At 43.8% G+C, this 25,962-nt stretch overlaps 1 protein-coding gene across 2 annotated transcripts; it reads left to right on the top strand.

Annotated features, from left to right (window-relative positions):
- Positions 1-2,143: 2,143 nt before the first annotated feature.
- On the top strand, positions 2,144-25,962 carry COPS3 (COP9 signalosome subunit 3). Of its 2 annotated transcripts, XM_047706979.1 has the most exons (12): positions 2,144-2,301; positions 5,641-5,770; positions 7,839-7,951; positions 8,042-8,091; positions 9,851-9,943; positions 11,250-11,429; positions 13,799-13,939; positions 15,904-16,077; positions 17,999-18,085; positions 24,134-24,247; positions 25,227-25,307; positions 25,640-25,962. In XM_047706979.1, exons 1-12 carry the CDS (start codon positions 2,247-2,249, stop codon positions 25,691-25,693), a joined length of 1,272 nt encoding a protein of 423 aa, XP_047562935.1. In that variant the 5' UTR covers positions 2,144-2,246; the 3' UTR covers positions 25,694-25,962. The 2 variants fall into 2 exon arrangements, with proteins under 2 accessions (XP_047562935.1, XP_047562936.1); XM_047706980.1 differs by lacking the exon at positions 5,641-5,770 and having other exon boundaries at positions 2,164-2,301.

Genomic DNA, 25,962 nt, shown 5'->3' with positions numbered 1-25,962 from the left:
CTATCCTTGTAAGCACATCTCTTTTAGTCACTTCATTCTGGAGAGGAAGAGAGATGGGTAGAAAGTCTTAGGCGTTTTGAAATGAGTGTAATTTGTCTTGTGGCTCCTCTGTTTCAATTTAGCATACATCAGAATTATCTGTTTATTTACCACCTCAGAGTTTCTGGTGCGTAAATCTTGAGTGGGGGTTCAAGAATTTGCATTTCTAAGAAGTTCTCAGATAGTGCTGATGCTACTGGTTGCAGAACTACGCGGGGGAACAGCTACCACAATCTAAATGGACAACACATTTGAAAGTAGGATTAGTATCTGCGGCTGTTTTAAATTACTGTAGTGCTGTACTCCTCTGCAACATTTTTTGACTTTCACTAAAATCCATGTACATCCACAGACGTGTGTCCTAAAAGTCAAAATATCTGTCTTGTGTGTTGCAAGATCAAAGATTCAGGGCCAAATGCTGCCATAGAACATTCAGGGTCATTTCCATCTTAGAGTGCATGTGTTAAAACCATTCATCTAAATATGTCCCAAATTCACCAATTTATTTCAATCCATACTTTCAAGATAAAATTATTATTATTATATTTCACGTTGACTACTGCAATATCTTCCTAAATGGCTCTCCAGCATCATCCATGTGAAGCCAGACAACCTTTTCTAAATACAAATCCAATGATTCTACTTGTTTATATTAAACTCTAATTTCCTGATCTTCTCAAGGAGAAGTCCAGTATCTTTAAGACAGCCGACTTAATGTGGTCACTGTCTACCGTGTAGCCCCATCTCATACCACTCCCCTTCAACTCTCAGTTCGTTGATGTCAGATAGCAAACTGCTTCCCACCACAAGGTCTGACCATATGCTGTTTTGTCAGGAAAATTCTATTTCCCTTACATTACTAACTCCTAGTCTTTTTTCAGAGCTCAGCTGGTATCATTTCTTCAAGAAAGCCTTTCCTATTGTTCCCAGGCTAGGTCAGTTTCTTCTGTTGCCTGATCCTATGGAACTTTGTTCCATTCTTTCAGAGCACTACCCTCTTTTTTTTAGGTCTTTATTTGTTCATTATCTTCAGGGAAGAAGGATCATGGCTGTTTTTACTCACCAGTGTATCCCTAGCACCTAGCACAGCACATTGCTTATGCTCAATAAATGTTGGATGAAATTTATTTATTTTTAAAGATTTTATTTATTTATTTGACAGAGAGAGATCACAAGTAGGCACAGAGGCAGGCAGAGAGAGAGGAGGAAGCAGGGTCCCTGCCAAGGAGAGAGCCCTATGTGGGACTCTATCCTAGGACCCTGAGATCATGACCCCAGCCGAAGGCAGAGGCTTAACCCACTGAGCCACCCAGGCGCCCGATGTTGGATGAAATTTAAAATGTATGCTTATGTGCTCAGTCCCTACTATGTACGAAACGCTATGGTAGGCCCGTAGAGGATACAGAGATGAGTAAGACAGATGCTCGAATTTAAGGAACTCCATGACAGTTAAGAGCAATTGATATGGTGTGGACTTTGGAAACAATTTTCTGCTACAGACTGGATGTGCCTATATGAGAGGAACAAAGTGCTTTGGGAGTCAACTGGAGGAAGGATAGATCAATTCCAGACGGGGAACTCATTCATTCAACATATACCTTAAATGAAAACGCAGTTCTCACTCTGTGCTGTGCACCGTTCTAGGTGTTTTCCGTGGCTGAGGTCATTGTAAGAATCTTACAGATGAGGAAAACAGGCAGAGGACGGCCAAGTTACTTGTCCAAAAGCACACAGCCGGTAAGTAGTAGGAAAGGGATTTGAATCCAGGCTACCTGCCTGGTTCCAGTCTTCATGACAGGAAGAGCCTCATGGAAGAGGTGGGAGTTAAGCCAGGCTTGAAGGATTTGGCCGAATGGAAAACGGGACGGCCATTCCGAGCAAAATCCGAGAAATATGAGCCTAATTACAAGTTTAATTTCTTCCTTTGCCCATTGCCCCATTAAATACCAGGAGGAATTTCACAAGCACACGGGATAAAAAAGAAAAGAAAAAGAAAGCGAACTTCCGGCTAAGGGGAGAAGCGGAACTGTTTCCATGGGAACAGTAACTGGTTCCCAGGTAGGTGTGCTCTCGCGGTGCTTGAGCCGGCGGAAGTGACGTCCGGCCGCTGTTGAGGCCCTCTGGATGATCGGCGCGGCCCCTCCTCCCAGAGCGGCCGCCTTTTCCCGCGTGAACTGCCTCTGCTGCTCCGGCCGCCGGGGGGAAACATGGCGTCTGCCCTAGAGCAGTTCGTGAACAGTGTCCGACAGCTCTCAGCTCAAGGTGAGGCCCTGGGCCGCCGGGCTGGGCCTGGGCGGGCCCTCCGGTCTGCGGGGACGGACTTGCAACCTCAGCCGCCAGCGCGGACGGCTGGGACCTCCCTGTTCGTCCCGAGCCTCGTCTCCGGGGCCGGGCTGGGGGTTGCGGCGCTCAGACCACGAAGGGGTCGGGCGCGCTCTCGGTCTCCGTTGCTCTCTCGTCTGCCGCTCCGTGCGCTCGGCGACCTGGCCGCCTCCCATCCCTGGGGCTGGCTGGACCCTCCTCCCCCCGGCCCGGGCCCCTTCCACTCGGGCGCTTCTCTTGACAGTTTTGGGGGCGTGACTTCCGCTGGCGCCTTCCCGAGCGCCGGTTGGCCGTTCGGCCTCCCTTCCCTGTGGTGATTGGTGCACAGCCTCGTCTGTCACGGTGGCGCCTGGTCGCCTCTGGACTAGGCCTCGGGCAGCGGGCGCGAGACGAATCCTTTCTGGGTGCCTTGGCTCGGAGGCTTGCCTTGGCCGGCCCCTCAGCTGCCCGCCCGCGCGCCCTCGGGAAGCCTCCGCGCCTGTTTTAGTCCGGCAGAGTGCCGAGCGAGCTCTCGCTTGTAGGGCTCCATTTCCAGGGGTGGAATGGTGACCAGTATTACTTAAATGTTCATGCCCTTTGGTTCATTCATCTCATCACCTGAATAGAGAATGCTGGACTCAGAATTAATCAGCTGCAGGCTGTGAAGGGCCCTTTAACCACACCTTTTCTTCGTCTCTAAAATAAAAATATGTCCCTACTTCAAAGAGGTGTTGGGATTGAATGAGAGGATGCCTGTACAAGCATTTGAAACAGTACCTATTATATGCGGTGCAGTAGATGCAGTTATAAGTTATGGCTAGCAGCTGTTAACTGTAAAGTTCTAGGAGCTACATGACCTTGGACATGTCACCTTTAATCTCTTGAGTCTCTGTTTCCCTTTGTAAAAACGGGGGAGTGCTCTCACTGTTACTGCAAGATAACTGATCGGGTATGAAGCCATGCTTAACGAAATATTTCTGCTTTCCCTTCTTATTGATAGAAACGAGGTTCACAGGGAAGGCACAGACTTGCAGTCTCTGGGAATGAAGAAACCGTTCTTTCATTCATTCATTTATGCCACCAACTATTTGGCTTCTGCTTCCTGGGATGTACTATAGCTACTTAGATTTGGGTTGGAATCGTGTCAGTCACTTCCTATGTGAGCCACTTAATTTCCCTGGGCCAGTTTTCTCACTTACAAAGTGGAAGTACTTAGCGTCAAGTGAGATTTCTCTGAAAGCTTTGTATGCTTGCTGTGCAAGTCACTGCTTTAGGCACAGTCTGCCAGACAGAGATGAACATGATACTTCCACTGCCTGTGGCTTCTGTGCTTCATGCTCACTGCATAGTAAATGTTTATGAGGTTTCTGTTTTTTCTGTTCTTACTCAGAATTTTCTAATGTGGACCTTAAGCAAAGGGAATTTCATAATATCCAGCTTTCTTTGAGTAGAGGAAATCTCATTGGCCACATCTCTGATTGGGCTCATGTCAGAAGCATCCTGAGGCAACATTCTGTTGCCTCTCTCCTTGGCCCACACTAGTTAACTCTCTTGGGATTTCATAGTGACCCAGCTGTTCTTTTAAGTCTCAACTCTGCATTGGTTACTTAATTGGGGGAAAATAATGGACTGAAATGCTTATTTCTGTGTGTTTCATATCATCGCAAGTTTATTTAGAGTAGTGAGTAAAAAAAGGGAGGCAGATTATTTGACTAGAAGAAGCTATTTCACATTTACCAGTGAGATTTGTGATAAAATGATGGCATTTCCCCCATTCAACTTGTGTTATCTTGAAAGATGATAATTAATTAGATCACAGATTTTTTTTTTTAATTTTGCAGTGCATGTGATATAGTATATTTCTTTATTTTTGGTGAAAATGTTAAATTATAGTAGGGAAGCCACAGAAACAAAATTACCAAAGTTCCTAGCTATAGTCACTTGGATTTTAAGTATTATACTATTTAAGTGCTTTTGGGGTTTTTGATAAGGAAAAAAAGTCCCTTGGCTACTAAGTACAAATAGCTGATGTATATAGCTTCAAGTTCAAAATGCAAAAGAGAACTATAAAGGAGGAGACAAGAGGTTGTTGCCTGTGGACTTATATAAACCCCATACATGCCAACCCCCCCCCCGAAAGACAGCTAGTAGCGTTTGGAAGTATAGAGTGTGGCCGTGGTGTCTGTTATCCATATAACCCATCGAAATCAGTGAGTCTCCCGCAGAGTACCAACTCAGGCCTAATTAGATTCTATACCTTTTGTTAAAACATAACATTTTGGGGTGTGAGAAAAATTAGTGGATCAATTAGGAGAATAATTAACAGGTTGTTGATTGACAGGCTAGTAAGCACTGTACTCTGAAACTGGAGAAATGACACGGCCCATCGGCCTGACTTTATGTTAAATTACTTCACCACCACAACCCCAGGTGATGCAGAGAGGACACAGAGAGAACACATTTTCAAGTTAGCTGGGGGAGAGGGAATGAGATGAGGGTCCAGAGAAGGCCCAGACTGATTGTTGAATGAAGTGTATGAGTTGGTAGAGGAAGACCCAGGGGAAGAGTGAAGGAGGGAAGACTAAGCATGGAGAATAGGATGTGTAGAGGCATAAAGGTTAGAGAACATGACATGTTGTGTGAATTTTCTGAGCTTGGTGTGACCAGAGTAGGTGTGTGTGTTGAAAGGGGGAGAGCAGCAGGGGGTAAGGCTGGGGAGGCTCAGGGCCCTGTTAGCCAGCTGAGGGATTATACTTCTTAAAGCATTTGGACTTATTTGATTGAATTTTACATTTTGGAAAGATCCCACAGGTACCAGTATAGAGAATGGGTTGGAGGAGAGAAAGAGAGAAGCAGGGGGACTGTTTCAAAGATTTATGATATAGTCCAGGCAAGAAATGATAAGGGTCTGAATTAAGGCAGGGGAGAGAAAAAGGAATGGAGCTAAGAGACTTAGGAAGTAAAATTAAAAGTAAAATTGTATTTGGTGACGTTTTGGATACAGAGAGGGAGATGAGAGTAGTGGTGATAGTAATGTGTACATTTCTGACTTGGGGAATGGAAGAGAGAACGGACAGAACGGGCAAACTTTCAGGGGCCAGAGGGAAATCGGAGGTCTAGTTTTGAGGTCATAGTCAAGGCCATTTCACGTTTCTGGCCTTTCTGAGTCCTCATCGGAAATGAGGGAGCTACAAGAAATCATCATTAAGTTATTTCTTGCTGGGGTATGAAGTCTGTGGTTAGAGTTTCTGTAGTTTCTTAGTGCCGTAACTGAATGATAGTGTTATTCCTGTTTTCCAGGGCAAATGACTCAGCTTTGTGAACTGATCAACAAGAGTGGGGAACTCCTTGCAAAGAACTTATCCCATCTGGACACTGTGCTCGGGGCTCTGGATGTACAAGAGCACTCCTTAGGCGTCCTTGCTGTTTTGTAAGGGGCATCTTCTTTTACAGTTCTGTGCTTGCTAAACCTGAGCGCTCTGCACTTTCTGGCTGTCATTTTTTTGGTGTAGAAAAGTAAACCGTGTAAACAACATTGCGCTCTTTTGCACAAGTATGCATTTAAGTCACTGTAGTTAACATTTTCCTCATCCCAGCTAATCATGGTGTGTTGTATTTTCAGTTTTATAATTTTTCAATTGTTGTTTATGTTTATACACATTTTGAAATTTATTTTTAAAAATCAAACGGCTATCTCAATTGTGGGCTCTATGGTTTGCATGTGTCTGAATACTTTTCTTCACGTAATCTGTCAAATTGTCCACATTTTCTACCTCAAAAAGCAAATAGGGAAGAGTGATGGCACAGGGCACGGTGGGACGTGTTGAGTGAAATTACCAATGATCCAAAGCAACATTGCTTCCAATTCCCTTCAAACAAGGTCAGGCTGGTCAAGACCAAATTAAATAGATCTTACTTCATTTAGGGTTCCTTGTAACTCTGTGTGCTTGACAGAATTCTTTTTCTCTTGATGTTTTAGTATTACAGATTGGGATGTTATGGTTGTTGTGAAAGTTGAAAACACTGTAAATAAACCCAGAGGAAATGGACTTCAAGCAGGGGTCTGGCTCCACTGGCCCAGCAACTCTTAGGCAAAGATGTGTTAGAATAGAGTTTAGAGAGGAGACCATCAGAATAAGTCTGGAGCTGTGGGCTACAATATGGTAGCCATTAGCCGCATGTGGCTCTTGAAATGTAAATTCATGAATGTGAACCCTTCGGTTCCACTGGCCACTTGTCAAGTACCTAGTAGCCATATGTAGCTGCTGTGTTGGACAGCACAGGTAAAAGAATATTTCTACCATTGCAGAAGGTTCTTTTGGGATGGTGCTGGCAGGTAAAGATTTCTACTGTGTGTGTTTGCTGGTTAAAACCAGATAGCACGCGTGTTTTATGCACACACACACTTCCATGTTGATGCGTATCAAGGGAAGTCAAGTACAGGAAAGCATTTCTAAGCTCGAAGGTATATCTTAAAAGAAAACCTGGAGAGAACCCTGAACTTGTTTCTGAGTACCCTGGATTTGAATTATGAGCTTTCAGTTACAAAGTGTGGGGCCCTGGGCTTCATATTTGTACTTAATAAAATGGAAATCACAGGGCCATACGGGCCAATTTTGGAGCCCAAATGAGATTGTTTGAGATACATTTTGACGAGACATTCGGTTACAGATGCGTGGTGACACTGTTAAGTCGGGTAATAAACACATAGACAGGAGGACAAATGGAAACATGTAGAAGCAAGTGTGTTCAGGCAGTAATATCCATTTCATTTTTCTTGAAGTTAGTTTCAGCAATTCATTTATTTGCAAAAAAGAAGAGCTTGTAGTTTACTTGTATGCAGTGCGGGAGCAGTAATAGTGTATCTGATTTCCTCCCCAAACCTGTCTCTGACCCCCTCAGAGTGTCGTTGAAAGGTCCCATCTGCCAAGTGACTCAGGGTGGATCATCCGTGTCCTCCCTCCCCCCTGCCCTTTCTGGTCGTCCCTTCGTCCCATCAGCTGGTTCTTTGTTCCAGATGGACCACAGCACCCCGTGACCCAAGGCCGCAGCCTCCAGCCAGTCTGGCGCTCTTAGTCCTTGTCCCCCTTTGGTCTGTCCTCAGAGCAAGAACAACAACAACAACTGCTTTTCAAATGAGTAAATAGCCCTAAGCGCCTTGGAGCTCCAAAGAAAAATGGTTTTGAAAATTTGGGGGTAGAAATTTATATTCAGTTCCCTCGTGAATATTAGACCACATGGTATTTGGCCTCATTTGAGGGAGTTTTCTATTTTCAAAGTTCTTTTTTAAGCATATTTTTCTCAACCTTTATTTGTGCCTATGTTCTGTGTCTTGATTGTGCCAAGAATTAGGTCAGTGCATTTCTTAGTTTTTTAAAAGATTGTGGCTCATTTACCTTCACCGAGCACTGGAGATAGGCTCGCCTTTTGACCTCAGTTGCTTCTTCGTTTCCCCATTGAAATATCAGGTTGGATTGATGCTTTTCTCTTTCTTCCAGATTTGTGAAGTTTTCCATGCCTAGTGTTCCTGACTTCGAAACGCTATTCTCACAGGTTCAGCTTTTCATCAGCACCTGTAATGGGGAGCATATTCGATACGCAACAGACACTTGTAAGCTCACTAACACTTTGTTTACTTCCCACCAAATGCATTTTGCCTGACTAGCCACTGATGTCAACATTTTGTCATTGCTCTCTCTAGTTGCTGGGCTTTGCCATCAGCTGACAAACGCACTTGTGGAAAGGAAACAGGTAAGCAATGTTATTCAAGTATTTCTGGTTACATTTTTTTTTTAAGATTTTATTTATTTATTTATTTGACAGACAGAGATCACAAGCAAGCAGAGAGGCAGGCAGAGAGAGAGGAAGGGAAGCAGGTTCCCTGCTGAGCAGAGAGCCCAATGCAGGGCTCAATCCCAGGACTCTGGGATCACGACCTGAGCTGAAGGCAGAGGCTTAACCCACTGAGCCACCCAGGTGCCCTCTGGTTACATTTTAAGATCTAACTTACACAGTGAGCTGAATTGTTAAAGTTCCAGCTTAGTACTGAGCACCCTGGCAAATGTGTGTAGTAGCCAAGCATTGGCTATGGGGACAGCTAGCTCCTCCATCGGGTGAGGCTCTGAGACCCAGGGAGGAGGAGTGCCTCAGGGCAGCCTGCTGCTGCAGGTAGATGTTTCTGGAATTACTATCCTAGCGCCCGTTTCGTTGTAATATACTAGGGTTTTGTTTGTGCACCCGTTTTGTTTTAATATGTTTTAATATACTGGGGCTTTGTTTGTTTGCTAGAACTCTTAACTTTTGGTTATGACATTTTAGCTTTACAAAAAGTGGCAGGAATAATATGAAGAATCCCCATGTACCTTTCACCCAGATTCTCCAGATGTTAGTATTATTTTACCGCACTTACTTACCTTTTCTCTCTCTGGTTTTTTGGGGGGTTTTTTTGTGCTATTGGAAAGAAAATTGCAGATAACGTTGCCGCTTACTCTAAATACTTCAGTGACTGTTTCCTAAAAAGTAGGACATTCTCTTATATAACCAGAATACAGTGATCAGTATCAGGATCCTTCAAACAAATCTACTGATCTTATTCAGATTTTGCTGCTGGTTTCCCTGATGTCCTTTACAACAAAAGAAAATCTCAGATCATGAATTGCATTGGGTTGTCCTGTCTCTTTCATCTGCTTTAATCTGAAACAGGTCTTTGGTCCTTATTTAACTTTCATGATACTCACAAGTTTTCATTTGGGTTTTTTTTTTTGTTTTCTTTTAAATTATTATTTGAAATTGAACTTTCAGATAGTGCTTGGAAGGAGATCAGACAGAAAGAACCATTTGGTGTTTTGTCAGAATATTAAATTGTGGTTTGAAAGAAATGGTTAAAAAAAAGTCTTTATTGAAAAACCCACATAAGTTATTTAGTGATTTTAGTCACATCTCTTGTCCAGAAACTGACTACCTCACTTGAAACTTGGTCTTGTTATTTATAATCCAGGCAGGAAACGGTCTGTTTATAAGTTATGGTATCAGTTTCAATAGGAATTTATTATCAGGTAAGAGATGGTGGTGTTGGGCTGATCACTAGACTGCCCTGTGGGAAGATGCCAACATCTTTCTCCACAGCTAAGTTTACTAAGCCATAGGCTCTTTATTATAAATAACTTGGAATTTTTTGTTTGTTTCAGTATAAATATAATGAACTGTTGATAAAGTAATACTCCTTTTTTTTTTGGTAATACTGCTTTTGATTATTGATCTGCATTGACAAAAAAAGCTTTATGATTTAAAAAATGGTGCCGAATTACTCTAAAATAGCATAAGAAACAGCTTAAGAAAACGTTTACTGATTGACTAAGGACAGAAATTTCCTGAAAGAGTATGGAAACCTCATATTGCTATTTAAAGGAACCTATCAATTAGTGTTATTTTTTATTTGTAAGTGACAACATAAGATCCAATGTGCTGCCATCTTTGAGAACTTATCTGAAAGAGATGTCATTTCTGACAGCCCCTGCGAGGAATTGGCATCCTAAAGCAAGCCATAGACAAGATGCAGATGAATACAAACCAGCTGACCTCAATACACGCCGATCTCTGCCAGGTGAGCCACCGAGGAGTGCGAGTCACCCTGAGGCAGAGGTGGGAGGTTGGTCACGGGGCATTATTGGTAGAGACTGATAGGTTCTAGAAGTTGAAAAATATACTCACTAATGTTGTTAGGAAGGGAATTTTCAGCTGGTGGCTGCTGAACACACACTGTAGAGTGGGGCTCAGCCAGTAGGTTTGTGATGTGAGGAAACTGAGTCATTATTGGGTTTGATGTTAAGAATGTCCCAAGTCATTTTCTTTTTAAGGCATAATGGACCCTGAGAACAAATACAGGTAACTTCGTGCACCTCGAAGTGTCACTCATTTTATTTTGTGTGGTTACAAGCCCAGAAGGCAAAAGGGAAGATGTGGAATGAAGTCTTCCTGCCACCCTGCTCGCTAGCCACCCATCTCTTCTCTGCAGAGGAAATCCGTGTTAGTTTTTTGTGTATCCTTCCAAAGATATTTTGTGCACATATAAGCAAATGCGTGCACTTTTTCTCTCTCTCTTTTTTTTAACTCAAATAGCAATGACCTGTATGAACTCTTGTCTTTTTTCTACTCACTGTGTCTTAGAGAGGACTCCACTTCAATGCTTTATAGCTCTAGAGTATTCCATAAGACCGGGGTGGGGGGGTTTCAACCAGCCACATGGGTTGTAGATTGTGTCTCTAATAACATGGCACCCAGATTATTCCAAACACATGGTCTAGTATCACATCAAGGTGCTTTCCTTTCCTTTACTTTTTAGCTTTTAAAAGCCTGTGGTGATTGAGGTATCACGTACACACAGTAAAGTGCACTGGTCCTAAACGCACAGCTCTGTGTCTACACCTAGATCCGCCCCTGTGCCAGCATCGTGCAGTCACAGGACGTTGCTGTGTGCTCGCCTTCTTGAGTTCGAGTTGAACTATTCCCTCTAGTTACATACAGGATTCAGCAATTGAAAAGAAATAATTGAAGAGAAACTTCCATTTTTATCATCCCATACTGATCTCTTTCTCTTCTCTTCAAAGAGAAAAAGGACTCACTTGTCTGGGCATCTGTGAACAGAATGGGTGCTAGGTGGGCTCTGAATAGGTGCTTCCATTCATCTGTGGAGTACTTTATCTCATAGCTGCTTTGTCCTTGTATAAAGAAGTGCTATTTTATCCTGAATGCTTAAGAAAATGGGGTACTGTGTCAACAGTTAGAACATTTTTAATCAGTAAACTGGTTTAAAATATTTTCTTGACCTTTCTGGAATCATGAATTTGCTCCTTCTGCTACAGCCTGCCAAGTACAATTAAAATGATGATGTAATATAAAATTTGTCACAGCTTTGTTTGCTGGCAAAATGCTTTAAGCCTGCCCTTCCATACCTTGATGTGGACATGATGGATATCTGTAAAGAGAATGGAGCCTATGATGCAAAGCACTTTTTATGTTACTATTATTACGGAGGGATGATCTACACCGGGCTGAAGAACTTCGAAAGAGCACTGTACTTTTATGAACAGGTAATCATCTCTCTAAATGCCCCGAAGTTGTGTTGAACTTGTGTGATCAGAGATGTGTACAGCTGCAGTGGATTGACCTTGGGCCTCTGAGTTTCGGGTGGAGGTCCTTTCAGACACTGTTTCTCTGTCTTCAAGTAAACAGTGGTAAACTGTTCCTTAAGTTGAAGGGCAGTGGCAGTGGAGGGAGGAGCTCTGCTGCATGGGGTCTGATCGAGGCTTGCCGTTCACACCCTGTCTGATTCGGGTTAAGTTCTGTACATCACCTGACCTTTATAGCTTTGCAGAAAGGGGAGAGAGTAAACTGAATGATCTCCGAAGTGTCTTTTTGTTCTAAAACCATGTGTGGTGTTCTGTTGAGTTTTATTTATTTTCATAAGTAAAACATACTCTTTTTTTTTTTAAGGTTTTATTTATTTATTTGACAGAGATCACAAGTAGACAGGCAGGCAGAGAGAGAGGGAGAAGCAGGCTCCCCGCTGAGCAGAGAGCCAGATGCTGGGATCGATCCCAGGACCCTGGGATCATGACCCGAGCCCAAGGCAGAGGCTTTAACCCACTGAGCCACCCAGCTACCCCATAAGTAAAACATTCTTATGTGGAAAACCCTTTCCTGCTTTGTGTCTTTGTAATGGCCACTGGTGTGTGCAATGAGATACATTACAGAATTTGGTAGAATTTTTTAGATTCTGAGAAAGAGACACAACATTGGCTAATACTAGTATTTTTTTTTTTAAGATTTTATTTATTTATTTGAGAGAGAGACAGTGAGAGAGAGCATGAGTGAGGAGAAGGTCAGAGGGAGAAGCAGACTCCCCATGGAGCTGGGAGCCCGATGCGGGACTCGATCCCGGGACTCCGGGATCATGACCTGAGCCGAAGGCAGTCGTCCAACCAACTGAGCCACCCAGGCGTCCCTAATACTAGTATTTTAAGAAATTTGTCAGAAGTTTATATTTCTTATTATATTCATAGCACATATTAAGGTAAGAAAGGATAAAGGAACTCAAAATTTAGTTGAAATGTTAACACATAAATAGGCGCGCGTGGCATGCGTCTCTAATGGAACACTGCCTCAGTGAGTGGGGGTTTGATTAATACTTAAGGGGACTGAGGGAAGAGTCACCAGAAGGTGCTGTTGGGCCTAGATGGTGTCATTAAAAGATGTGTGTTGTCAGGGGCAGCTGGCTGGCTCAGTCAGTAGGACGTGCCACTCTTAATCTCGGGGTCTTGTGTTCAAGCTCCATGTTGGATATAGAGCTTACTCAAAAAAATGACGTCTGGTCAGGTAAAATCTTCAAGGTAGGGGTGGCTGGGTGGCTCAGTGGGTTAAAGCCTCTGCCTTCAGCTCAGGTCATGATCCCAGGGTCCTGGGATCGAGCCCCACATTGGGCTCTCTGTTCAGCAGGGAACCTGCTTCCTCCTCTCTGCCTGCCTCTCTGCCTACTTGTGATCTCTGTCTGTCAAATAAATAAATAAAATCTTTAAAAAAAAAAAAAAAAAGATACTCACCATGGCTAGTGGTCAAGGAAATGCAGATCAAATCCACAGTATGGTATCAGTTCACACCCAGTAGGACGGCTAGAATGAAAAAGAGACAGCCAAGAAGAACTAGCGTTGACCAGCAGGTGGGGAATTTGGGATCCTCATAACTGCCCATGAGAGTGTAGAATGGTGTGGCCACTGTGGAAAACAGTCCGGAGTTTCTCAAAATGTTCAACCTAGAGTTACCACCTCGACCCAGCAATTGCACTCTTGGGAATATACCTGAGGGAAGCGAAGACAAAGGGCTCCAGCAGAATCTGTACACTGATGTTCACAGCTGCCTTATTCTCAGTGGCCAGGCGGTGACACAACCCAAATGCCCATCAGCTGAGGAGAGTAAACAAAATGTGGTCCAGCCATGCAGTGGCATATGATTCTGCCACCAAGTAACCGCTACAACATGGACGAGCCTTGACAACAAGTAAAAGAAGCCGGTCCAGTCACAAAAGCCCCCATATTTATTATGATCCCCTTTCTACGAAATGTCCAGAATGGCAACTCCATAGAGACAAAGTAGAATGATGGTTGCCGGGGGCTGGAGAAAGGAGGGAATAGGGAATGACTGCTGAGGAGCGTGGGGTTTCTTTTTAGAGAGATGGAAGTGTTCTGAAATTACGTAACAGTCATAAATCGTCGGACAGCACGGTGAATATACCGAAAGCCACAAATAGTATACCCGAGAAGGGTCATTTTACAGCATAAGAATCGTACCTCAAGAAAGATGCTATTTAAAAATACAGGACATGGAAGAATTGTTATTTAATTCAAGTGATACATGTGGCTGATTGCCCTTTCTGCTGTGTTGTGCTCTCTCTCCTGTTGCTCAGGCTATAACTACTCCTGCCATGGCGGTCAGTCACATCATGTTGGAATCCTATAAAAAGTATATTCTAGTTTCTTTGATATTACTTGGAAAAGTACAACAGCTACCAAAGTATACGTCTCAGATTGTGGGTAGATTCATTAAGGTGAGTTTTTTGAGTTTATGTCTTAGGTGGCTTGTCTATAAGGAGATTAAGTCCTTAAGTCTATAAGGAGATTAAGTCCTTAAGTCTATAAGGAGATTATAATGATACCTAATTCTGTAATTTTCTTTCATAATGACGTAGCTCTCCCAGCAACTTCAAGTTAGCAGACTTTTGATAAACTTAATAGCAGACACCTACTGTCTGGAGCCATACGCCCTCTGATCACCTGATTGGGGTGGAATGTTTCTTAGAAATTTGTTTTCAGACTTTAGCTTTGAGTGATTATTGCCATAGATGTTTAGGCTTCTATAAAGGTTGTTTAATTGTTGTCATTGTTATTCTTCATTACTGTTTAGCAGAAATGCTAAAAAGGCAGTTTTGATTTTATTGAACTCAATCTGCCCAAGCGTGGGAAATCTTTCTAGAGCCCCTATATGAAAAACCATAAGTTCTGTTGACTGAACTTTTGTTTCCACTGAGGACCCAGGTTTGGAATCACATTAAAAACAATTATTTAAAAAAATTTTTTTGAAATACATACTCATGGTTTATAATAAAATTGGGCCGTTCAAGAGGTTGTGAGGTCACAGTCATTTGGATAACAATTTTAACCCTGTTCTTTGTGGTATAGAACTCAAAATTTCAGGATATCAATTAGAAAATCTTCCCAATGATGGGGCGCCTGGGTGGCTCAGTGGGTTGGGCCGCTGCCTTCGGCTCGGGTCATGATCCCAGGTCCTGGGTTCGAGCCCCACATCGGGCTATCTGCTCAGCGGGAAGCCTGCTTCCTCCTCTCTCTCTCTGCCTGCCTCTCTGCCTACTTGTGATTTCTCTCTGTCAAATAAATAAATAAAAATCTTTAAAAAAAAAAAAAAAAAAAAGAAAATCTTCCCAATGAGAAGATTTTTATGCTGTCTTGTTGAAGATAGCCCAGTGTTCTTTGCTGAAGACCCTTATTGTGGTTCTTAGGGCTCTAGGCTGCCCAGTCACAGATTGGGGTGGGGGAAGAGGTGGTTAAGAGAGGTTCCTCGAATCCCATGGAAGAGTGATGGGCAGGGTAGGTTTAGGGTAGCCATTCTCAGATTGTTTTGGAGAACTACATGGCCCCTTCAGGTGGCCCTTGAGCTGGCCTATTTTAGTAAGAGTGCTGTTGTTCTTTAAAGATTTTATTTATTTATTTGACAGACAGAGATCACAGGTAGGCAGAGAGGCAGGCAGAGAGAGAGGGAAGCAGGCTCCCTGCTGAGCAGGGGGCCCAATGTGGGGCTCAATCCCAGGACCCTGAGATCATGACCTCAGCCAAAGACAGAGGCTTTAACCCACTGAGCCACCCAGGTGCCCCAGGAAGAGTGTTTTTATAAAGTGATGTCTTCATGACTGCAGGATGTCATTCACAGGCATTAGTAGTTTTTTTATGAGGCTGTCATCCTCGGTAAAGAGCACAGACTTCAGAGTAGAGACAGAGGTTTGAACCCAGTTTCTGCCTGTGCCCCTCATGACCACCCCACATTCTCTCAGACCTCTGCCCCGATTTCTTAATATTTCAAATAGAGCATAATGTCTGTAAAATCCCTAAGGCAGCTCAGGGTCTTAGTAGGCCCTCAGCCGCTGTTAGTTCTCTTGTTCTGTCTTCTTTTCTCTTATCAAAAAAGAACAAATGGTCCTGTTGCATCTGGTGAGGTGTGTGTGTGTGTGTGTGTGTGTGTGTGTGTGTATGAGAGAGAGAGAGAGAGAAAGTGTGCAAGAGATTTGAGAGTGCTGGAAGATTCTGCTTTCTTTTTTTCCCCCAGTGTAATCACGTATAAAAACTAGGCATTCACCTTGGGTAAATTATAAGTTGTTAGGGAACAGAAAAGGATATTGAATGTACTTGTTCAAAACATAGTAGCGTGTTTTCTTTTGCTTCCTGTATGAAGTGTATATCTCTACTGCTTTAATCCGATTTTTTTCCTTTAAACCTGTAGCCTCTTAGCAATGCGTACCATGAGTTAGCACAAGTCTATTCAACCAATAATCCTTCAGAACTCCGCAACCTGGTGAACAAGCACAGCGAGACTTTTACTCGTGACAACAACATGGGCCTGGTGAAGCAGTGCCTGTCTTCTCTTTATAAGAAGAATATTCAGAGGCTAACCAAGGTGAGGCAAGTGGCGCCCTCAGATACCCTCTCCTCTTCCCCTGGGGCCTCTCCTTCTCTCCTCCTCCTCAGGGCTGAGGAAGCAGAGACAGGGACAAAGTGTGGCAGGACGTCTCTCCTAAGCAATAGCTCACACAACTGATGACTTAGAAAGAGTATGATTTATACCTTTTGGTCTTTCCAGGGCTAGAGCAGGTGGAGGAACAGGTGACGAGGAAGACAGGTAGGAGATACGGCTCCATGGGGAGGCAGAGAGAGGTAGCCTGAGAGGTAAACAGTGCCGTGGGCGGAGGACATGGAACTAACGATGTACACACAAGTCCCCTGTGACCAGCATGGAGCCACCCTGTGTGGGCTGTGTGATCTCTGTTCCAACTTCTTACCTGGATGTGGCACTGCCCTGACATTGCCACTTAGGCACAGCTGAATGGGCTCTGCACAGAAGGTAGGCCAGTCACGCCATATTTGGTTTGAAAATGGAAGTAAGCTGATGGTTTCGGATGGTAGGAAACATGTTGATTACCAAGCGTTAAAACAGTACAAAAAAGTATAGAAGAAATACTGAATCTCAGGCGACCTCCAAAGGCCCAGGCTTACAGGTAATAGGAAACAGAGAGCAGCTTCAAGCTACAGGATTGCTCTTACCTCCCAAGGAGTCTAGTCAGACGCAGCAGTGGGATGGGGTATAGAGGCAGAGGAGCCAGAATAGGGGGTGTCTTTTGCTAGGCGACCTAGTGGTGGGAGGGCTGCTAGGCTCTGGGTGGAGGATATGACAGTGGGAGGACCTGGAGAAGCCAGAGAGTGGTAAGGAGGGACGGTCGTGGAGGCAAGTAGGCCAAGCAAGGATATAGGAAATTTAAGTCTTCACTTGGGTTAAATTGCTGTGTACTTCTTTAAAAATTAACAATAACTTCATTTTCTTGGATGCTACTCTCTGAACTAAAGTAGATGTAGATTTAAAGTAGATGTAGATTGGCTTATTACAGATTCTCAACCTTAGGGTTTTAACATGCCCCGCTCTGAAAAGGCCATTGCTATAAATATTGCCAGCTTTCCTTAAAAAAGAGCTCTCTTAATGTCTTCCCAAAAGGGGACATTTTCCAGTCCCCAATGGAGCAGAGGTAAACACTGACTTCCTCCTAATCCACCACGTGGTTTACACATTTTAGCTTTGAATTTTGAAGAATGACTGTGATATTGTCAATTACATTTAATAGGTAATACATTTACAATACAACATTCAAAGATACAAAAACCTCCATCCAGTTCCCATACCCTAGCCCACCCCTCTTCTTTCTTCAACCTGCATTACCAGTTTCTCCGGTGGCCTTCTAGAGCTTTTCTGTGCACAGAACACACACACGCACACACCGCCCTCTCTCACAGATACACACACTCTCTTTCCCTTCATTTACACAGCGCGCCTTGCACACTATTCATTCTCCTTTTTTATATTTAATGGTATACATTATCATCTGAGATTCTCTTTCAGTCCGTGAGAAGTACCCTTGCTTTTTCTTTTTCTTTTTTTTTTTTTTTTTTACAAATGTGTAGGAGTCTGTTGGTGCCATTGTACCAGACTGTACCAACCTGCCCTCTGTTAGTGGACATTTAAGTGGTTCTAGGCCTTTGCTCTCACAGACGGTGCTGCAGTAAATAACCAAATGTGTACAAGGGTGTACGTGTCTCAGGCACAGAGGGAAGTGTGTGCAGGACACATATCTGGAGGCCATGACTCCTCTAGGAAATTGATGACCACAGCCACAGGCTTCATCAACTTCAGCTCATCTTCACAACATAAAATTACTTTGCACAGTAATGGAAAGCAGGTTTTCAGTGATTAAGTAGAGCTCTGTACACATTTAGTAAAGTGTACATCCTCAGTTGTTTTACCTGTGAATAATTCTACTTCTGAATTTCAGACCTTTTTAACATTATCATTACAAGATATGGCAAGTCGTGTGCAGTTATCTGGACCTCAGGAGGCAGAGAAATATGTCCTACACATGGTGAGTGTGCTTTCACTTTTAAAAACTGAATTAGTGAATTTTTGTCCCTATAAAGGTCATAGATATTCATTATAGGAAATACTAAAAAAGAGAGAGAGGGATGCCTGCGGTTCAGTTGGTTAAGTGGCTGCCTTCCGCTCAGGTCATGATCCCTTAGCAGAGAGCCTGCTTTTTCCTCTGCCTGCCACTCCCCCTGCTTGTGTGCTCTCTCTCTGGCAAGTAAATAAATAAAATCTTTTAAAAAAAAAAAAGAAAGAAAGAGAGGGACATCCAAAAGTCAGAGTCAACCTCTGGACATTTTGGTTTACTTCCTTAAAAGCTATGGGGTTTTTTAGTCTTATGTACTCATATGATACGTGATATGATACACATGGAGTGTCCTGTTAAAATTTTAAAACACTTCTGAAATAGTTCACGTGTACCAGGAGTCATAAAGCAGTGCTGCTGAATGAGCTGATCCATGAGGAAGTCATGAACTTGTGCCCCTGTGTAGGGCGGGGCATTGCCGCCCACATCAGGGATGTCCTGTTCAGCTAGAGGGTGACAGTTGTTGACTGGGATCTGACTGGAGCCCCTCCTTGTGGGCCCTCATCCGTTCATGACCACACTTAGAGCGATGGCGGCAATAAAGGGGGCTAAAGCAGGCCCCATCTCAGTACCTGCCTTCACAAATCAGATAGTACTATTATCCCTGCTGGCAACATCCCAGTTACATCTCTCCACTCCCCAAATTCGGATAAGCATCATTTAAATGAGTACGTGGTAGGGGCGCCTGGGTGGCTCAGTTGGTTAAGTATCTGCCTTCAGATCTTGGGGTCCTGGGATTGAGCCCCAGGTTAGGCTCCCTGCTCCGTGGGGAGTCTGCTTCTCCCTCTACCCCCATCCCCGCTCATGCTCTCTCTGTCTCTCAAATAAATAAATAAAATCTTTAAAAATAAATAAGCGAGTACATGGTGACCCAGCAAGTGGATACATTGTAACCCACCTCCCTGTTCAGTTTTGAAGATACGTGGCTCTGATCTGATCCGTCAAACCAGACTGGCATCGTCCGCCCAGGTCAGGCAGATCTTGAGTGTTGCAAGGCAGCAGTTCACATTTTTCTGCTAATGGTCTCCCCTCTGATTTCAGGAGCGCTGCCGTATCAGGGTTAGGGTAATGGTCATAGTAAAACTATTTTCCATTGTGATAATGGAGTATTTTACTTCCATAGTGCGATGTACAGATGTTGAGGTATTTTTCTTCAGCCCAGTTCTCAGAGCACACACACGTGTCCCAAACAGACAAAATCTGTCTGACATGACCAACCTTGGAGTGCCTGTCAAGAACACCTTGCTAAGGAAACCCTGCAGGGCTTACACAGACTGAGTGTGCGGAGTTCCCCCAGGAAACTCACTCTTTGGTGAGTGAGAAGAAATGCACGAATGTGTATGACACCTGCACAGACTCACGAGCTAGGGACATGCTTTGAGGGATCAAAGGAGAAGGATGGGTTTTGAACCCTGTGTGACCAACCCAGACAGAGCCTCACAGGCTCTGGATCAACCAGGAGTGTTTTGTCTGCCAGCGGACATTTGCCAGTGTCTGAAGGTATTTTGGCTGTCACAGTTAGGGGTGCTAACATCTAGTGGGTAGAGACCAGAGATGCCACTTTCCATCCTGCAATGCAGAGGACCGTCACACAGCAGACAGCGATCCGGCCCAGGAGATCCATACTGCCGAACGACAGTGTGAGCCCAAGACTCGCTCTAGAGTATAAAGTCTATGAGGGCAGGGATTTTTTTATTTCAATAAGACATAATTTTTCTAAAGCAATTTGAACTTCATAGCAAAATTGAGGGGGAAGGTAGAGATTTCCCATATGCGCCCCACACGTTCTCAGCTTTCCCCGTTAGCAGCAGCCCTCACAGGAGTGGCGCGTGTGTTACAGCGGCTGGACCTCTCCGGTCGCATGGTTATTCAGAGTCTCTACGTGAGGCTCACTCTTGGAGGTGTACATTCTGTAGGTTTGGACAAGCGTATAATGACACGCATGGAGCCATCGTTGCGGTGACACACACAGCTCTGTTTACTCCCCGAGAAATCTGTGCGCTGCCTTTCCATCCCACCCCTGGCACCCACTGATCTTGTTTATTGTCTCCACAGTTTTCCTTTTTCCAGAATGTCATGTAGTTGGGATCCTACAGTATGTAGCCTTTCCACATTGGCTTATTCCATTTAGTATCAAAATTTAAGGTTCCTTGGTGTCTTTTCATGGCTTGATAGCTCACTTCCTTTTAGTGCTGAGTAATGTTCCATTGCCTGGATGTGGCACAGTTTATCCGTTCACCTCCCGAAGGACATCTCGGTTGCTCTCAAAGTTCAGCGATTATGAGTAAAGCAGCTGTAAACATCCATGTCAGGTTTTGTGTGGATGTATGTCTTCAGCTCGCTTCGGTAAATGCCAGCGAGTCTGATTGCTGGGTCATGTGGTAAGATTATGTTTAGTTTTGTAAGAAGCTGCCAAACTGTCTTCCGAAGTGGCAGCACCATATTGCGTTCCCACCAGCAAGGAAAGAGAGGGCCAGTTGGCCTCTCAGTAACATTTGATGTGCCTTCTTTGGTAAGGTATCTATCCGGGTCTTTGGCTCATTTTTTAATCTATTTGGTTTTTTTTGTTGAGTTTTAAGAGTTCTTTGTATAGGGGCGCCTGGGTGGCTCAGTGGGTTGAGCCTCTGCCTTCGGCTCGGGTCATGATCCCGGGGTCCTGGGATCGAGCCCCGCGTCTGACTCTCTGCTCAGCAGGGAGCCTTTCCCTTCCTCTCTCTCTGCCTGCCTCTCTGCCTACTTGTGATCTCTGTCAAATAAATAAATAAAATATTAAAAAAAAAAAAAGAGTTCTTTGTATATCTTTTTCTTTCTTTCTTTCTTTCTTTCTTTTTTAAAGCTAATCTCTGTGCCCAGTGGGAGGCTCGAACTCACGACCCCTGAGATCAGGAGTCACATGCTCCACTGACTGAGCCAACTACGCCAGTTCTGTGTGTATTTGTGTATAACAATTCTTTGTCAGATGTGTCTTTTGCAAATGTTTTCTCCCCGTCTGCGGTCTGTCTTCTCATCTTGACATTGTGTTTTTCAGAGAGAAGCTTTCCATGTTAATGGAGCCTAGCCAATCAATTCTTTCTTTCATGAATTGTGTCGTTAGCATTATATCTAAAAAGTTACCATCACACCCAAGATCATCTAGGTTTTCTCCTACATTTTCTTCTGGGAGTTTTGCAGTTTTGCATTTTACCTTTAGATCTATGACCCATTTGAATTAATTTTTGTTAAGGATGTAAGGTCTGTGTTTTGCACGTGGATGTCCAGTTGTACCAGTATCATTTGTGGGGAAGGCCAACTTTGCTCCATTGTCTCGCCTTTGCTCTTTGTCAGAGATCTGTTGACTATTTACGTAGGCCAATTTCTGGGCTCTCTATTCTTTTTTAAAAAGATTTTATTTATTTATATGACAGAGAGACAGAGATCACAAGTAGGCAGAGAGGCAGGCAGAGAGAAAGGGGGAAGCAGGCTCCCTGCTGAGCAGAGAACCTAATGTGGGACTCGATCCCAGGACCCTGAGATCATGACCCAAGCCAAAGGCAGATGCTTAACCCACTGAGCCACCCAGGTGCCCCTGTATGGTTCTTTTTGATGCATTGTTGGATTTGCTTTTATTTTGTTGAGGATTTTTACATGTGTGTTCATGAGAGATACTGGTCTGCAGTTTTCTTTCCTGTAATGTCTTTGTCAGGTTTTAATATTAGGATAATGCTGGCCTTATAGAATAAGTTGGGAAGTATTCCCTTTGCTTCTTTTTTTTTTTTTTTTTAAAGATTCTATCCATTTATCTGACAGACAGAGAAGCAGGCAGAGAGAGAGGGGGAAGCAGGCTCCCTGCTGAGCAGAGAGCCCGACGCGGGGCTCAATCCCAGGACTCTGGGACCATGACCTGAGCCGAAGGCAGTGGCTTTAACCCACTGAGCCACCCAGGCGCCCCTTCCCTTTGCTTCTGTTCTCTGAAACAGACTGTACAGATTGGTATAATTTCTTCCTAATCATTCGGAAGAATTCACCAGTGAGTCCTTCTGGGTCTGGTGCTTTTTGTTTTAGAAGGTTATTAATTATTGCTTAAATTTCTTTTTTTTTAAAGCTTTTATTTATTTATTTGACACAGTGAGAGAGGGTGAACAGCAGGCAGAGGGAGAGGGAGAAGCAGGCTCCCCACTGAGCAGAGAGCCCAATGGGGGGCTTGATCCCAGGACCCTGAGATCATGACCTGAGCCGAGGGCAGACACTTAACCCACTGAACACCCAGGTGCCCCAGATTCAATTTCTTTAATAGATATTGGCCTATTCAGATTGTATGTTAGGGATTTTTTTTTTTTTTTAAGATTTTTTATTTATTTATTTGACAGACAGAGATCACAATTAGGCAGAGAAGCAGAGAGAGAGAGAGAGGAGGAAGCAGGCTCCCTGCTGAGCAGAGAGCCTGATGCGGGGCTTGATCCCAGGATCCTGGAATCATGACCTGAGCCGAAGGCAGAGGCTTTAACCCACTGAGCCACCCAGGCGCCCCCACGTTTTTGTTTTTATTTTGTTTTATTTTTAATATCTAATGTATTGTTTGCTTCAGGGGTGCAGGTCTGTGACTCATCAGTCTTACGTAATTCACAGCGCTCCCCAAAGCACGTTCCCTGCCCCGTGTCCCCCACCCAGCCACCCCCTCCCTCCCACCCACTCCCCCAGCAGCCCTCTTTGTTTCCAGAGATTAAGAGTCTCTTATGGTTTGTCTCCCTCTTTAGTTTCATCTTGTTTCAGTTTTCCCTCCTTCCCCTATGATCCTCTGTCTTGTTTCTCGAAATGCTCGTATCAGTGAGATCATAGGATGATTGTCTACCTGTGTTTTAAAGAGGCCGCTGTCTGTGATCACACAGAGAGTGATGTATTCTGTTGACTACGTGGGCCTGGTTGCCGTTGCATAAGTAGCATCTGTCCTTTCCAAAGCTACAATGTGGAGTAGTGTGTTAGGAATCCTAATGTACACGAGACTTCCTGGTTTCTCACTGTCTAATTTCCTGGACAGGATTTGGCTCTAAGGGCCAGTCAAATAAATCCCCAGTCACTGAGGCAAATAAACGAACATAGACCTTGAAATTACCTTGGAATCAGCGTTAGCAGAAAAATTTTCCTGAAGGATCCAAAGAGAATTTATAGTGGGGTGAGACAAAAATGTCTTAGGGTTTTGCAGTTGAAGATGCAAGGCCCTTTACCAGCACTGTGCTGGGTGATGCGGGAAACAAAAGAAGCATATGCAGTCTGGTATGATATGTCCATGTGTCTGATACGAAATGCCCAGAGCAGGCAGAGCCACGGAGCCACAAGTAGATTGGTGGTTGTGAGTAGCGAAAGAAGATGGGAAAAGGAGACACTACTCCAACGGATACAGGGTTTTCTCTTGGGTGACGAGAATGTTTTGGAACTAGATAGAAGTGGTTGTTACACATTACAAATTACACTGTATTGTTCGCTTTCTTATTTTTTTAAAGATTTTATGTATGCATTTGAGAGAGAGCATAAGCAGGCAGGGGTGGGGGTGGCAATGAGAGAACGAGGGAGAAACAGACTCTCTGTTGAGCAGGGAGCCTGACGCAGGAGCCTGACACAGGGCTCAATCCCAGGACCCCGGGGTCATGACCTGAGCTGAAGGCAGACACTTAACCGACTGAACCACCCAGGCACCCCTGAATTGTTCACTTATAAAATGGTTAATTTTATATTATGTGAAACTTACCTCAATAAAAAAAATTGCAAGGGCATGTGTGTGTGTATGTGTGTGTGTTTTGCACCCCTTAGCATCTATAATGGTGCTTAGCACATAGTAGGTGTTCAATAAATACTGAATGAACAGATAGTGCTTAAAAATTCATACAAATTTATTGCTATTTGTCCTTTCCCCTGATTATATTTAAACACTGTAGATCTATAAAGTATCTGGGTCTAAACTACTTTCCTGATTTCTTTTTTTTACAGATAGAGGATGGTGAAATTTTTGCAAGTATTAATCAGAAGGATGGTATGGTCAGTTTCCATGATAACCCTGAAAAATATAATAACCCAGCCATGCTTCATAACATCGACCAGGAGGTAAATACAAACACCAGGTTTTGATTTGTTTGTTTGTTTTGATCGATGTTTGAGATGCTGTATTTGAAATACTGCTTCTGTGCTCCAGGACAATTTTAGTTTTAACTACAGGTAGTTCCCAACTAGTTTCTAGGAACATCTTCGTTCCTAGAAAGTTACTTTGAAAACGGGCATTGCTTCAACCTCTCCCAGATTGTATGATTATAAGTAAATGGTGGGTTGGATTCCCCGTAAGCTCACCAGAGCCTAGTTTAGCTACTAAAACACTTTAGGGTCTTACAATGGGTACAATTTTATTCACACCCAACCACCATTTATGATGTAGAGCCTCATTCCTGCAGAAAAGTGCACTGAGGTTCCTGGTCCAGGTGGGAGGCAGCAGGGCGGCTGGGAGAGGAGGGCCATGCCGCCATTCCCAGGCAGCAGCCGAGGGCTGGAGCAGGGTCCCCTTGGCGGCTCTTGAGATCGTGCTGCTCTGAGTGCCCCTCTGGGTTCAAGCCATGAGTTGGGACTGTGTGGCCAGTCTGCGTTTCTTACGTCTGACATTAAATCTCAGAAGCCTAAAAGCAAGGAAGAGTAACACAGTATACTCCCACACTCCCTTTTTTGCAGTTTAAAATCCAAAAGCCCCTGAAAACTGAAGGTTTTTGGTAACTCAGTGTGATGGCGAATTTCACCCAAAATGATGTATGGTCTTTATCCTGCTTAGTGTGCATATTTGTAGGTTTCACTGCACAAAATATTAATGTGTTTGATTTTGGGGTGCCTCCCTAGATCCTGCTGGGGTGTTAGTTAATATGTAGAATTTATATTCTGTTAACTTTCTGCATTCAAAAAATTCTGATTCCAAAACCTGTGTAGCCCCAGTGTTTCAGATCATGAGACTGTGAACCTGTAGGACTCATATTAATACTCAAGGTTAAAAAGGAGGTAAGTGGACCTAAACTCACTAACCACCTTCAAACGTGTCTCTCACCAGATGCTGAAGTGCATTGAGCTGGATGAGCGACTGAAGGCCATGGACCAGGAGATCACCGTGAACCCCCAGTTCGTACAAAAGGTGACTAGGGTTCCCGTCATTAAATCGAAGTGGCTTGGGTAGAAAAGGAGAGGTATTTCCTCATCAGGAATGTGAACTTGATTTGAGGTTAAATGTTTAATTGCCCAAAGTTCTTGAAAATCTTTGTCACTAAGTTCACAGAGAGATTCCCTGAGAGCATTTTCAAACTACGGTCTGGAAGTTTGCAAACTACAGCCTCTTCATTTGCACACAGGGTGACTGTCCCTGGGAAGGAGTGGGTGTGCTTGTTCGGGGCTGGTGGGAAACCTTTGACTAGATAAACATAATGAAACCTTTGACAAACATAAATGCATTGTCTCTCTCCTTTACAGAGCATGGGATCACAAGAAGATGATTCTGGAAACAAACCATCTAGTTACTCTTGAAACTAACATCCATCCTGAGTTAGATGAGAGAAATTTATCACCTTGGCCAGTGGCACGTGTTAGGAGGGCAGCAGGGAGGACCAAGCCTGTTTGACCTGGACATTAAGAGATTACATTTTGTTTTGACATCTTCAGTCCTATGTGCTCTAAGAAAACCATTCTCTCTGCCACGAAAGGAAAAAAAAATCCAAACTTCAAAGTCTTGTGGATTTATTTATCCTCAGATTAATGTTGTTATTGCATTAAATCTACCTTTTTGTTTTAAATTA

The sequence above is a fragment of the Lutra lutra genome, chromosome 16 (genome assembly GCF_902655055.1).
Source record: "Lutra lutra chromosome 16, mLutLut1.2, whole genome shotgun sequence".
Lineage (NCBI taxonomy): Eukaryota > Metazoa > Chordata > Mammalia > Carnivora > Mustelidae > Lutra > Lutra lutra.
This window is presented reverse-complemented; position numbering and strand designations above follow the sequence as displayed.

Bases quoted from the DNA above. Each gene is read 5' to 3' on its own strand.
- COPS3 (XM_047706979.1), top strand. From the start codon at position 2,247: ATGGCGTCTGCCCTAGAGCAGTTCGTGAACAGTGTCCGACAGCTCTCA. The intron at 8,092-9,850 runs GTAAGCAATGTT...CATTTCTGACAG, and splicing joins CACTTGTGGAAAGGAAACAG to CCCCTGCGAGGAATTGGCAT. The intron at 11,430-13,798 runs GTAATCATCTCT...CCTGTTGCTCAG, and splicing joins CACTGTACTTTTATGAACAG to GCTATAACTACTCCTGCCAT.